This window comes from Polypterus senegalus, chromosome 11 (assembly GCF_016835505.1).
Source record: "Polypterus senegalus isolate Bchr_013 chromosome 11, ASM1683550v1, whole genome shotgun sequence".
NCBI classification, from domain to species: Eukaryota; Metazoa; Chordata; class Cladistia; order Polypteriformes; family Polypteridae; genus Polypterus; species Polypterus senegalus.
The window spans coordinates 123,390,244-123,404,960 of NC_053164.1; the positions used below are offsets into that span (position 1 = coordinate 123,390,244).

The 14,717-nt window shown below is 35.3% G+C and overlaps 1 protein-coding gene across 1 annotated transcript in view; it reads right to left on the reverse strand.

Annotated features, from left to right (window-relative positions):
• slc25a37 (solute carrier family 25 member 37) overlaps nt 1-14,717 on the reverse strand; it is a 34,226-nt gene that overhangs the window by 10,643 nt on the left and 8,866 nt on the right. Inside the window, exon 2 of the mRNA XM_039769595.1 lies at nt 3,354-3,582. Within this exon, the coding sequence (XP_039625529.1) occupies nt 3,354-3,582 (229 nt within the window). The remainder of the gene's footprint in view (nt 1-3,353; nt 3,583-14,717) is intronic.

Sequence of the window (14,717 nt, forward strand, 5' to 3'; positions counted from 1 at the left end):
GCTGTGTGTACATTAATGAGGAAAAAATAATTTAAATGATTTTAGCAAATGGCTGCAATATAACAAAGAGTGAAAAATTGAAGGGGGTCTGAATACTTTCCGTACCCACTATATGTGGTAGTATAATCATCTGCAGTCGAGAAAAGTATCAGGAGTGCTGTGCTTTTGTAATTTTAATACTAATCATCAACTTTATTAACTGAAAAACATACATCAACTTTTATAAATGACAATACCTAAAGTAAAACATGATTTATGTAACAGAAGGAGAAAAAAACTGCATTAAACAAACTGTAAACTGTACTCAACATTAAAGTTATAAAATATAAAGAAAATATATTCTGCAAATAAAATACCCATTCAACTCCTATAATAACAATAATAATAATAATGTCACAACAACAGACAATGAACTGAAAAACATTTAGAATACTACTAATTGTTTCAAACTGAATAATTGCTTGAATATAGACATAATAAATATAAAGGTGAGCTGTGAACATCTTTCTGAAAGTTTTACACTTTTCAGTGCAGTTTTTTCACTTGCACATACCAGTCTGAAAGACTCTGTCACCTAACAAAGACTCAAGGCACCACCCTGTGGATTTACTATAAATTAACTTTAAATTCTTATCATTGACCTCTTGGTTTGTTCTGTTGCTGCTAGTGGAAAATGAGTAATTATAACAGTAAAGCATATACTTTTTACATAATAAAAGTAATTTTCTAAGTAAACAGCATAATTTACATATACAAAGTGATGTAAATATAAAAGGTATTCTTAACATACCCATTTAATGTAAAAAATGCAAATGCGAGATGACTCACTCTCTGAATGATCCAATCCCCATGCGTATACTATATATACACATGTAAATTCTCAAATTTACCAAATACCAGATTCATCACTAAACTTTTGTTTTCTGTGATTTTTATTTCAAAGCTTGGACATGTTAGAAATAAAAATCCTAAGAGGGAAAAAAGGAAATATGTTGTTTGTTATTTTGTACAGAAACCTTTTTCAGCAATTACAGGTTTAAGTCTTTTAGTAAGTATGTACCAGTAATGCATAGCATCCATGAATGATTTTTGGCCCATTCTTACATGGAAATTTACTCCATGTTGTTCAAAGTTAGTCAATTGCCATTTGTGCAATGCTATTCTCAAACCGCTTCCACTTCCTAATAATTGAACCAACAGTAAATACTGGAACACTTGATCACTTGGATATTGTTTTTTCCTATTTCGTATTTTATGCAACTGTATTATTTTATTTTTATCTTCATTGGAATGCTCTTTAGTCTTCATTTTCCCAGTTGTCTTTCACTCACAAACTGAATAATGATTACTTAGCAGTGTTGTTTTAAACCATTAAACAAGGCAGGTATTTTATTGATACACTGATGAAAGCTAATTCAAAGGATCCTCCTTAGACATATGTTTTTTTACATGTTTAAACAAAACAGGAATTGAATGTTTTATTCATACATGCAATTTCCTTTTGCATCTTAAGATATTTTCTAACATTAACCAATATCACATTAAAAAAAAATTTGTGCCCGAGAGCCTTCAAATAATAATATCACCGAGAACAAAAGTTCTGGAAAGGATTTGTTATAGAGTAAAATTATGGAATTGGTCAATGCTCATCAAAGGATTATTTTTTAATCATAAGAACACTCTTATAAACACTGGCTAGAATACATTTTTTCACTTGAATGAAATTAATTTTACTCTTGTAAACTATCACATTTTTCTGTAATTAACAATGAAATGTATCAGTCAATTTTGTAGAAAAGAGTAGGAAGGATAAGATACAAAACTATAAATATATATATAGATATATACCGTAGATCCCATTATATAAGCCGAGAATTTCGTCCTAGATTTTTGGCTTGGAGTTTGGGGGTCGGTTTATACAACGAGTATCGTTTCAGATTCAAGATTTCCAGCGCAATGCCGGTTTTGCCGATGAATACGGAAGTAAATAATGACAAAACCACACAGCCATCTTTCAGATGAAGAAGTAACTTTGCATGCCGGTACTTTAAATTAAATAAAGAATTTATTCAAAAAAGTGTTTTAGTTGTTGATTTTATTAATAAAATTTATAATAAATTATCGGGAAGTTTAAAATGAAATTTTTTGTTTTGATTTACGATCAACATCTTACGTTCTTAAACGGATGCGGTCACGTGTATCCGCTTGCGCGATTGTAAACAAACAACCGAGAGCATTAGTAGCGTCAGTCGGAGCCCAGATACATGTGTTTGTGGATGTAATTTCCGTCATTGCAGTGATTTACCTATATATATATAATTCATTAAGACCATGCAAGCAAGACACATAATTGCTAAGGAAGGAAGAGAAGGTAAAAGTAAGCGATCGCAATCGAAACGAAGATGGACACTGTGTGGAAATATCTCCTCCCTTACTGCAGCCCAAAGATGTCAAATTAAATGGTGAGTACAGTATGAAATTGTTTCTAGAATAGAATGCCTTTTATTGTCACTATACGCATCTACAATGAGATTAAAAGCAGTTCCTTCAGTGCAGAAAAAAAGTTCTGTATAGGGCTTGTATGGTTGTTTTTTAGCTTTAGCATAACGCCAGATCTGCGGCCCCGCTTCTGCTTTCTTTCCCTCCTCCGTCTGTGTTGTCTCTTAGACCCGACAACAATCCACGGAGAGCCCGCTGGTCTCGCTATGTTGTCTGGGATGTTGTGCGTGTGATGAAAAACACTCGAAACAGATGTGTGGCTCTGGACACCGATGTCTATAAGGTTCTGAATGGTGTAGTGGATGTTCGCCAAACCGATCGTGCACAAACACGGACAAAAAAAAAAGTACAAAAACAACTAAAAAAGTGCACTGAAAAGGAGAGCCCTGAGCCGCTGCGACCATGCGTGCCGCCATGCTCCTAGCTTAATCGAAGTAGGCTTGACACTTTTTATAACTTTTTGGTTAGTACATTAGAAAAATGAGTGGTGTTTTGGTAAATTATGCACATTATATTGTATATCAAAAATGCCGGCAGTCTCAAATTCTCACCGATAAACATTATAAATATACCCAAAGAGACACTTTTAAGGAAATTTAGAAAATTTTGCTTGGAGAAGGGGGTCGGCTTAAATACCGGTCATCGGCAAATACATGTAATTTAGTAGGTAGAGAAGGGGTTCGGCTAATATACCGGGTCGGCCTGTATTCCGGGATCTACGGTATATATATATATATATATATATATATATATATATATATATATATATATAAATATATATATATATATATATATAAAAAACTTTCTAAATTACATTTTTATAATGGTGTAACAGAATTAAGTGAATCAAATACCATTTGCAATATGACTGTTGCTACCAGGATGAATGATGTTGCTAAGTTTCCACTTGAGCTTTTCGTAGCCAGCAAAGTATAATGCATGTGCTGGGCCTGCACCTGCCATGGTGATGCCAATCCCACGCATTGGTCTCATGATTCCTTCTGTGCGAATGATCCGACTAAGACCTTGGTACACACTCTGGTATCTTGCTTTAGGATCTGGTTGTAGACTCTGCATTCTGGTCTGAGAAGACAGAATAAAAGAGGTATGTTAATAAAAAAAAGTAAGAAAGCAAAAACACAGTCTTGCTGCCTGTCCCAAGTCAAGGTAAAGAAAGGGAGTTGAACATGGGGTTAGCAACTCTATCCCGTACAAATGTTCAACCTGCTACAGAAACAGTTTTAAAGGAAAATCAGGCCACAACAAGCAAACTAATGAAAAATGGAAACCAAAGCAAAAATGGAACTTCATAATGCCAAACACATGGATCAAAATCAGGTATCAGAATGTCTCCATTTTTCCCTGTCAAGAAGATTAGCACAAACAGTAAAAGAAATGAACAGGTATAACTTGAGCTTTGTTGGGTTAAAATAATCCAAATGGACTTGAAATGGAAAACATAAGCTTAACTCAGAAATCACCATCATATAATAGTCAAAATAACAAGACAGTGTATACCAAGAAAGAACAGCAATTAGTTACTTCAACTATCAGTGCTCCAAATAGAAAACCAGAAAATAAAAATAATTAATTTTGGCTCAAATGTTGAAAGTCAGCGTGGATAAGTGTGCCAGCCAAATAAATAAATAATTAAAATAAAATAGTACGTTTACCAAGGTGGTATATTATGGACCAATAAAAAGTGCAGAAGATCGGAAAATAGACACCTTCTATAAAAATCCACAAACCATTTTGAAAGACATGCCTAAATATATTCTCCTTCTAATTGAGGATTTTAATTTTTAAGTGGACAACAGCAATAAAGACACAGAAAGAACTTTAGGAAAACATGGAGTGGACACTATGACAGATAATAGTCAACCTTACTATATTAAAAGGAAGTTAGACAAAACCAGGACCTTCCCATCAAAAATGAAGATTGGACTCTTATAACCCAAGAACTAGAAAAGTTAAATAACTGGAAAAAATAAATAAATCCTTAATAGGCATAGCCCCAAAATACCAGCTGAAACTCAGAAAGCTTATGTAGACTTGGATGTTATCCTTGGCAATATCACAGTTGCAGAAGTAAAGACGGCTATTGGTAAAATAAAGAATGGAAAACCACCAGGGGATGATGCTGTTAAAGGAGAAATGTTGAAAGCGGATGATCAGGGAAAACCATGCATTATAGGCCAAATTCTCAAAATTAATCCAAAGAAAAGAATTCAGCATTCAGCCCCCACCCAAAATTAAAAAAAGAGTAATAAGAATATAAAGCCACAACCAAGATAGTTATTTAATTCTGATAAAACATCAACTAGACTAAGAATGTTATGTACAGGCCTGGAATACTTATTTTTATATTAGTGGGTTCTTTCAAATTTCTGAAAAAGTTTTGAACAAATCCTCTTAAAGGGAATTAGATTTTTTTCAATTTGAAATAATATGGTACAACACGGGCGGCACGGTGGCGCAGTGGTAGCGCTGCTGCCTCGCAGTTAGGAGACCCGAGTTTGCTTCCCGGGTCCGCCCTGCGTGGAGTTTGCATGTTCTCCCCGTGTCTGTGTGGGTTTCCTCCGGGCACTCCGGTTTCCTCCCACAATCCAAAGACATGCGGGTTAGGTGGATTGGCGATTCTAAATTGGCCCTAGTGTGTGCTTGGTGTGTGTTTGTGTGTGTCCTGCGGTGGGTTGGCACCCTGCCCAGGATTGGTTCCTGCCTTGTGCCCTGTGTTGGCTGGGATTGGCTCCAGCAGACCCCCGTGACCCTGTATTTGGATTCAGCGGGTTAGAAAATGGATGGATGGATGGTACAACACTTTCTCACTGATCTAAAATTAATTTCTAATAATTACTTTAATTACATCTGGTAGAATTTCAAATACCATTGTTAATTTGTTAGGTGTGATTTTAAATCCAAGACTGACAGGAAAGCAAATATCAACCAAAATGGTTTATGTCTTGGATATTCCCAAAATATATGTCCTACTGATGAAGGTGTTTGATGATATCACTCATTAGTTGGATCTTGCCCTGGGTGCAACCTAGATAATTTTAAACCAAACATTTGTGATCAATGAAAATGTTTTGTTGAACTATGCGCAATTATGTTGTGCTTGGCGTATATTGACATAGAATGTGCTTCTCCAAGTCCAAATGCTTTAAGTGAAAAATGGGCTGGTTGAACTTTCATGCCATAATAGTGAGCACTGGCAGAGTTTGTAGTTACATTAACCATGACAACACAGTGTACATAAACTCACAAAACATTGTGCCTGTGTGGCAGTTTTATCTTAACATAATGCTATTCAGACTAGAAAGGATACAAATAAATAGAACTACATTTTTATGTATAAAATATTAAGAGTTGTGTCTGTCATGTGACCTATTACTTGTGAAATCACTGCGACTAGAAACTTGATTTTTGTCTTAATCAAAACCTTATGACATAACATGTGCCAGTGAAACAAAAAATATGGGTAATGGCAACCTTTGCAAAGTTATCAGGGTTCATGTCTTTCTTATGGCTAACTGTATAAGCAAACTAATTGAGATGGTGATATTGTTGAAAGAAAAAGAAGAACAGAAATGTCTGGTGGGCATGACGCAAAGCTGATTACATAATGGGAATCAGAAGAAGAATCACTGCTCCAGCGCCCAACCTGCTAATACTCGTGAACTATTGGAGCTGGAACCTTGAATCTGGAAAGGACTGGAGGTATTCATGTTTCTTAGTAAATATATTTTTGGAGTTCATGCATTGACTGAATCATAAATTATAAGAATGCAGATTCTTATGTGAATCAATTTTTCCCTTACAGGTCTAATATCAAGTACGTATCAGCAGATTCAAACAAAAACAGACAGTCAGAATTAAAATGCTGACACCATAGGCCTAACTCATTTGAGGGGTACCAAAACACTAAAGGAAACCTGTAAAAGTAGCTGCAGAAGCAAAAGCTCAAGCAGGGAATAATTTGTAGAAGCCAAGGAGAAAGACTATTGGACAGCCTCAAGATCCAACACAGAGCAAACTCGCTGAAGCCACTTTCTTCAATCTGACCGTCTCCCTCATCTCTCTGTCCGCCATTGGATCCTAGAGTTACCACCAAGAGATGCCCCAACTACCTTAGCACTAGAATTCCTGAAGCCTATGAAAAAACTTGCAATCCCGGCCCACCTTAAATCCCTTCACACCCCTCCATCATCGTCTTCTGTTTTATAAGTGTGGCGATCAGCACAAGCAACAAGCAACCTGCTGTCCCATCTCGGGCAAAAACTTCTCCCAGCTCAAGCCAAGGATCCTTACCTGCGTGTGAGATCTGGAGTTGTATAGGGTAAGTAATACAGTATATCTTTATTTGGAATACATGCATTTCATGTGTGTTCTGTGTTTACAAATTCTGGGTAAATGTGTGAAGACTTTAGTCCAAATAGCAAATAAACATGTTGCGCTTTTATTCAAGAATATAACCAAAGAAAAATGGTGCAGAGTTAAGAATTCCTGCCTTATAACCCAAAGGTCCCGGGTTCGAGACAGAGTAGTGAGCTGCTGCTATTATTATTTCTAAAATATAATAACAACATACATTTGATTTGACTCTGTAACACCCAGTATAAATTTTGGCTACTCAAAGGCTGCTTCTTTTTGGGCACACACACCGTCAGCATGGCGCTGTCAGATCTAAATATCAGCGTGGCGAATTGCTCGCATAATGAAGTGACTTTAGCTGCAGGTGGAAGTCCCATTTTACTTTATGGTGCCAAGCAGAGTGCAGCAGTCTAATAGCCAGCGAAAGCACTGTGAAGAAGCTGTCTGTTGTTACAGTCCTGCCTTTTGCTTCTGTAGCCACTTTTGCAGCTTTCCTTTAGTCTTCTGATAACCCTCCTCATTCATGTGAAAGCCTCCATTTCGTGTTGGTCTACCTCTGCTTAGCTAGCGATACCTGTTTGTTCAATAGACATTGTCATCTAGAGATTGTTAAGGAATAACATTTGACATTTTTGAGAGAGAGAGAGAGAGATCACAGCTACATATGTTTTAGAGTGTACATGCTTATTGCCAGAGAGATCACGGCCACGTGCTTTTCTCCTCACGCAGCGGAAGCTCTCCCGTCAGAGCTGAACATGATCAAATACAGTGCCAACGTTTGATGTTGGAGCATACCTACCTTCTGCTTGGCTAGAATTGCATTTTTTTTTTTTTTCATTGATTTTTAAAATTTGGCCTGTTTAACTACTATGTGGGTTGGAGCTGTGGGGGACAACTAGTAATGGTATAATTTTATCTGTGTATGAATGGTTTTCTGTTAGGTGTTACCTGTTCATTTTACACTGGCTATACATGCAGAGAATACGCTATTCAGTATATTTAATTTTCTGCAGCAAAAGTTTATGAGACTGTAATTCCTGAAATAGAGGCTGAACCTGCAGGAGGTGGTGCCAGAAAAGTGCCTACATATGACTGATACTTCTTGATAAATCACAGTGTTCTTCATGGATGGCTTGGTATCTAGCTAAACTCTGGCATCTCTGAAGCCAACATACAGGCATTGTGCCACATGGTATAGATCAATAACTTTTTTTCTGTATGCTTTGCAAGTGGCACATGAAGTTACTTTAGGAGCTGCATCACTGAAAACATGTGCAGGTAAGTAGATGCTCTACTGGGACTAAGCAGGGGCAGACAATCACTCAAAACAGGTGTAATGGGGCTATCTCTAACCCAACAGAGAGTAAAATCTGGATATTCATTACCAAAAATAAACATTTAACAAAAGCTGTAGGAAAGTACACTTCCATTGCTCACAAAGCTTTGTCAAGAAGAGTTCCATTAAACAACAGAAATTGATTGAGCAAACTTAATTTGCATAAGTTTTTTGTTTTTTTTAAATAAGGCCATTGAGGAACCAAATGTGGTTTGGGCATGTGTGGTTTGGTAAAGAGGAGAAGCATAATAAAAGGAATGTGCTTATTCAGCGGAAGAACTTTGGTTGCAATGGGAGATAACAGCCTAGCCTTTTGTATCTTGCCTTTCATGAGAACTACAGACCACAGAAAGGCACCCTGTAGCCAACAGAATTCCAAGGCCACAGTTACTTGGGTCTCCTCCCCTGTTAATTAAAAGGTGGAGGGTGAACGACTACACAGAAAGATAGTGCTCAAAAACTTAAGTGATGCAAATTAGAGATCATCTAAGTGTAAAAAGAAAGAAATGAGTAGATGTGCACCCTTAATGGGCTGAGCAAGAAATTTTGTACATGATTCTAGTGTAAGAAGCATAGTGGAGAGGTAAAAAGGTGTGCTTTTAAGGGAAAGAAAAGGCTACATTATGATACCACTGAAAGGCAGTGAACTACACTTCACTCAATACATCTAATCTTTAAAAATACATAAAATAAAATCTCATGATAAAAAAGCATTGCTATTAAAATTATGTGTCAGAAACAAGGCAAGGTTTGGGTATAGTCTACAAAGGAGGTGCTTGAGATCCAACGGTACTCTTGAAAAAATGCTTGCCTTATCCTTGTAATCCAGGCGTTAAAAGGAAGATGCATATATCTATTTACGAGTGTGCATGATTATAATTAAAGGCTTACATTTATCTTACAGACAATTAGCTATAATGTTTACTATGGATTAACTGTATGAATGCAGTAAGATAGCAATTAAAACACCTTGATACAATACTATTAAAGCAGGCAAATTTTCTGTATTAGCTAATCTTTAGCCAAATAATGTTTTGACATCTGGCATAAATATTTTGCAATGTACATATAAATGTTTAAAGTAAAAAAACACAAATATCAAGAATAAATTGATATTTTTAATATAAGAACTAAAAATGAAGAAAAATGAATGCAGGATATTTTGGCATACAGTACTGTATTGCATGAGGCCTACATTATTAAGATGTAAAGTTTCATGAAATGCAAACTGAAAAGCCTCAAATTAAAACACTGACAATAAATGTTGTGTTGGCAAACTAAACAAAGAACTAGCATCAGCCCAAAAAAAAAAAAAAAAAGCTTTTGCAGATTGAGTACGATGATGTGATAATATGAGGTTTTTCCACTTTCAGTGCAACCATACTCTTTGAATATACCTAACCTCAAAGCAAACTCAAGGTTCTGTCTGATTTGTCACTCTAAAGCAGGAGTTCTAACCCGGTTGCTTAATTAGAAAGCAATTCTTGCCAATAATTCATTTTCATGGCTTGATAGTGTAACTCTGCTATGTCAGGTAATTCTTATATCCTGGATTTTCTTTCCCTTTCTAAGGATATCATCCAAATGATTTGAAGGCTAAAATGAATGAGTAATTCTCAGTCCTTCACTTTTTCCTCTTCAATTTCCTTCCAAGTATTTAATTTAACCCAATAGTGCATGATTACACACAGGTGTAAATGGTAACAAGCTAAATGGAGAAATGCTGGTCTCTTTTGTCATGTGCACGTTATTGCTAATTAGGAGCAATTAAAAACCAAGAATATGTCTGTTTAAGACTAAAATAAGCAATATGGGTTCAAAATCTTAACGAGTGAGACAACTAAAGTGAAGCAGAAGTGTTACTTGAGCAATAAGTGCTACTTATTCAGCAACTGGGTTGGAGCAAAAAACCTGCAGCCACTGTGGCCCTCCAGGACTGTGATTGAGGACCCCTGCTCTACAGCAAGGCACAATATCATTGGTGTTATTTAATTATTTTATTTAACCTATTTTCGTTAAGAAACATAAATTATTTCAAAGATTATTTGCTATTAATCATTAAAAAAATGAATAGTAAATAATAAATAACATCCTCAGTTGTCTAAGTTAATAGCTGTATACGTATTATTTTTCCCTTAATCTAAAAAAAAAATAGTTTTTCTGTCCTGAACATCAAAAGAATGTGTACAACGTAAATACAAAGATTCTACCTTTAAAAAACTATTTTCATTCTTTATTTGTCAAATAGCAGAACAAAAATCTGTACCATTTCCTGATGTTTCTTAACAGCCGAGATTACATTACATTACATAACTTCAATTACTAGAAGATGAGTCAGATTCAAGAAATACAGCAGATCTAATTTCCTGCTTCGAGACAACACACCTTAAATTTAAAAAAAAAATACGTTTTTTGTTTTTTAAGTCTTAGTAATGGAATCCGTGAAGGCACAACTAAGAGCAACCACAAACTATAAAGAAGCATGGTCACCATTACATAAATATTAACATTTTTGTATGTATGTTTTCAAATCACAGAATGATACTGCCTCAAACTCACATAACAAAATAAGGAAAAACTCTGATTTTGAACAGGCTTCAATTTTCCTACCTGCCAGCTTCTTACCCATGTCAAAATGAATTAGTACAGCCAAAAGAATGCAATTGCATTCTATCATTTTACACAGTACAGTAATTCAAGAATATTTTTTCTTGTTGAGATAGAGCAGGGACTATGCTGTAAAGATTAAGAAGGAAATAAAAGAGATACATAATAATAAGGATATACTTATTTCAATGAAGATGTCATCATTACAAAAAATGATTAATGAAATGTTTACAAACAATACAACTTAAAACAGATATTCAGTACCAGCTGATGAAAATCAGTATGACAAAATACAGTGGACACTGTACATCTGTCATTCATAATGAGAATGTGAAAAATGATTTTTTAATGTATAAAATGTGGAATTTACTTTAATGATCCATTGGTGAAGGCAAATTGTGAGTCAATTATGCCCTTCTTAGGCAATTGTTTTTCATCTGCATAAATTAAGAGTTTCCTTAACAAAAGGATTGAATTGAAATTTTTAAATAGCTGCTAAACTGCATCTCAGAAATTAATAACTTTTGACTAATCCTATTGGGGGCAACAACCCCAAACATGAAGCCAAATGGCTTTATGGCAAGAATGGCTTAAAAACAACTCTGCCAATGTCTTAAGGTGGCCAAGTAAGAGCCCACATGTCAATCCAATTAAGAATTTGGGGCTGGACTTGAAAACAGATGTTCACTCACAGTCACTACGCATCTTGACAGAGCTTAACAGTTATGCAAAGGGAAGTCGGGGAAAAACAGCAGTGTCCAGATGTGCAAAGCTCGTGCAATGTTGTAAAATAATAAAACAAGAAATATCCATTGGAGATGAATACTTTATATAAGTACAGTAATTTCTGGCAAAATTTCAAATTGTTTACAAAGATAAAATATTAGTAGATTTTTCCTTTCTTTCTGGCTGAATAATTGTTCTCTGACATGTTATTTGGCATTATAGGTATATGTATTCACTGCTAAATGTGCAACACAGCGATTATAATATAAATGAGAAATATGATAACACTGTTGGGTTTATGTAAGCAATGTAAGAATTTTCTTTTGGTTTAAGGGAAAGGTGATTTTAAATGACATAATTGCTCAGCTTAACAAGATTGCTTTTATATCTCTTCCCTTGATTTTTAATCATCTGTACTCAATCTAAAATATCCATTTTTAAACCAAGGTTAAGATGTACTAAAATCTCACTGTTGAATGTCCAAATTAAATATGTAACAAAGCAAATATTTGCTGTATATCATCACAAGTCTACTGTATCCTCTGAAGCCATGCTCTTTCAGGCTTAGTTGTAGAAATTAAACAACTTGTTACAGAGCTTTTCAACCGCTTCTTCACTTTCAGATAGCACTGTCACATCTGAGGCTATATTGCTATATCCTTTGGTTCATAAAATAAACAATCAATTCAAAAATTACATTTAATTTTCAAATAATTAACTATGTTCACAGAAAAGTAAAACCATTTTAAGAAGTGAGGTGGTTAGAAAGAATCCATTGAATAGCTTGTCAGATAAATGGGTATGGGCAGAACAATAAATGTAAAAATAAGTTTTATAATGAGCCCATATGTGAGAAAGTGTGAACTTTACCTCTTAATGAATTTATCACTTCACCATTACACTGTAATTTTGAACAAAGACAGCATTATTACAACATAATCCAGCTGCACACGGTCTTTGGCTTATTAATAAGTTCTGCTCCTGACAATATTTGAAACTTGCACTGACAGAGTTTGTTAATGGAAGTATCGGGTAAAAGGAATGTTTAATTACTTATCTCACAAAAAATATTTAAAATGATTAATAAAATAACAATGACGCAATATTGCTGCACTGCAAAAATCACAAAACAAATCATTTCAATTAAAATGCACCATGGGTATATACACTATGACGACCTCAGTTTTTGATAATGATGCCTAACAGTGCTGGAAAAGGATTGATGATGGCACAAAAACTGTCTTTGCTGTGGGATTACTAAGAGTGTCACCTCCTCCTCCCAACAGCTACATTCTCTTATTCAGCATGACTGCGACACATACTTAGAACACTGATAATTACATCCAGCCAGTTGCTGATTAAGCTGATTTCAAGGGACTGAAAATATTGTGCTCACACGTAACTGCCAAATTGCTGTTATCTAAGACAAGCTTGTATTCAGAATCCTTATAGGAGTTAATGTCCTTAGCATTATACTTTTGATCCAAACTGATATTTTTTATTAAATCTCATTATTCTACTGTAAAATGTGCACAATCCAACGTCACAGTCTGGTCAACAGTAGCGTGATTCATTGCAGATTTTCTTCAGTACCAATCAGCTTTTGAACAGCACACTGTTCAGGTCTGAGTGACATGAGTGTCACTTTCAGATTCATCAGAATCACTTTCTGTTTCACTGTCTGCTTAAAATTAACTTTGTCATCAAAGGCTTCTCATTATCACTGCTTGTATCACTGTCAAGAGCATGCAACACCTGGACTTCTGAAAAACACTTCTTAACTTCTTACAAGGCTCCATCATGAGGCTAGAAGAAGACAGGTCTACACCGTTGCTCGGGTAACGCTCGGGCCTAGTGCTTATGTAAGACATGCATGTACCATTGCCTGAGTAACGTTCAGCAAGAACGCTGTTAGCAATTTTACAGCCCGAGTAATTCTCGGGGCTACGATTACCGGGACATGAGACGTGTCTATTCTGTTTTTGAGGGGACACTCGGAACCAACACTTTTAGCACTGTTTTTACAGCCCAAGAGATGCTCTAGACTAATGCTAAGGTTAACAAACAAATTCAGTATACAAAGATTTCAACCTAGACACATACATATACCGAAGGCCATGAAAGTCTAAAACAGACTCACTAGGCATTATATCAAGGATAATACTCTACTGTATCATTGTTACTTGACGGCATGAGATACTGGCACAATTTAGCTATTATTGTACCAACCAAACTGTCTAATGGATACAACACAACAGAGGTAAAAAGGTATTCTGAGCTGCTATTTAATAACCAAAGCCAAGGTGCTGTCTACACACTCATAAGTTCCAAACAAAGACTGGGTGTGACCGGAGACTACCCAACAGGCACCTTTGGCAACCATTCGGTGATTCAGAAAGAATCAGTAGGACATCACTCAGGTCGGTCTTGGGTAAGGCTGAAAAATTCTATCTATTTCCCAGAATCACAAGACCATTAATAAGAACATCATCATATATTACATATATCACATTCAAATTATTTTAGGTTACCTTTCCAAAATGAAATTTGCACCAAGTCAATTAGAATCAATTCACCCAATGCTGTTGGAATAGGCTCCACCTCAAAAAACCCTTCTAAATCAAGTTTCATAGTGGAAGGATGGAAGTATAGGTGAATTTCTACATTATATTTGCTACACTGGGTGCACTTTCTGCAGCTAAATGTAATGCATTTTACAGGACCCGCTACCCTAAGTATGATATGTGAACTAGGTAGAAGTAATTACTCAAATCAACAAACAAATCTGATTTCTATCTCATATTCAAAACAATGCTTCTACAGTATTCTATAGCCATGAAACTATCAAATTATTTAAATTAGTAAAAAGTTTCAAAAGCAAAATGTATGGACACTTTAATAATTAAACCACAGCAAGAGTTTAGGAGATATGTCTCAGCATGACTACACATTATTGGCTCTTCCTTCAGGCTAGAAAGCAAAAGCAGACGATTTGAAATTGCATATAGTAATAAATAAGATCACATTCATTTAAAAACAGTGTATCTAAGGAAAAAAGAAAAACCTCTCTGTGCTTATTAATAGTATTGCTGAGTGATTTGTAACCATAGAAGTATACGTTTTCCAGAATTAAATAATAAACTTAAAAAAATTAATTAAAGCAGGAATGGTCTGG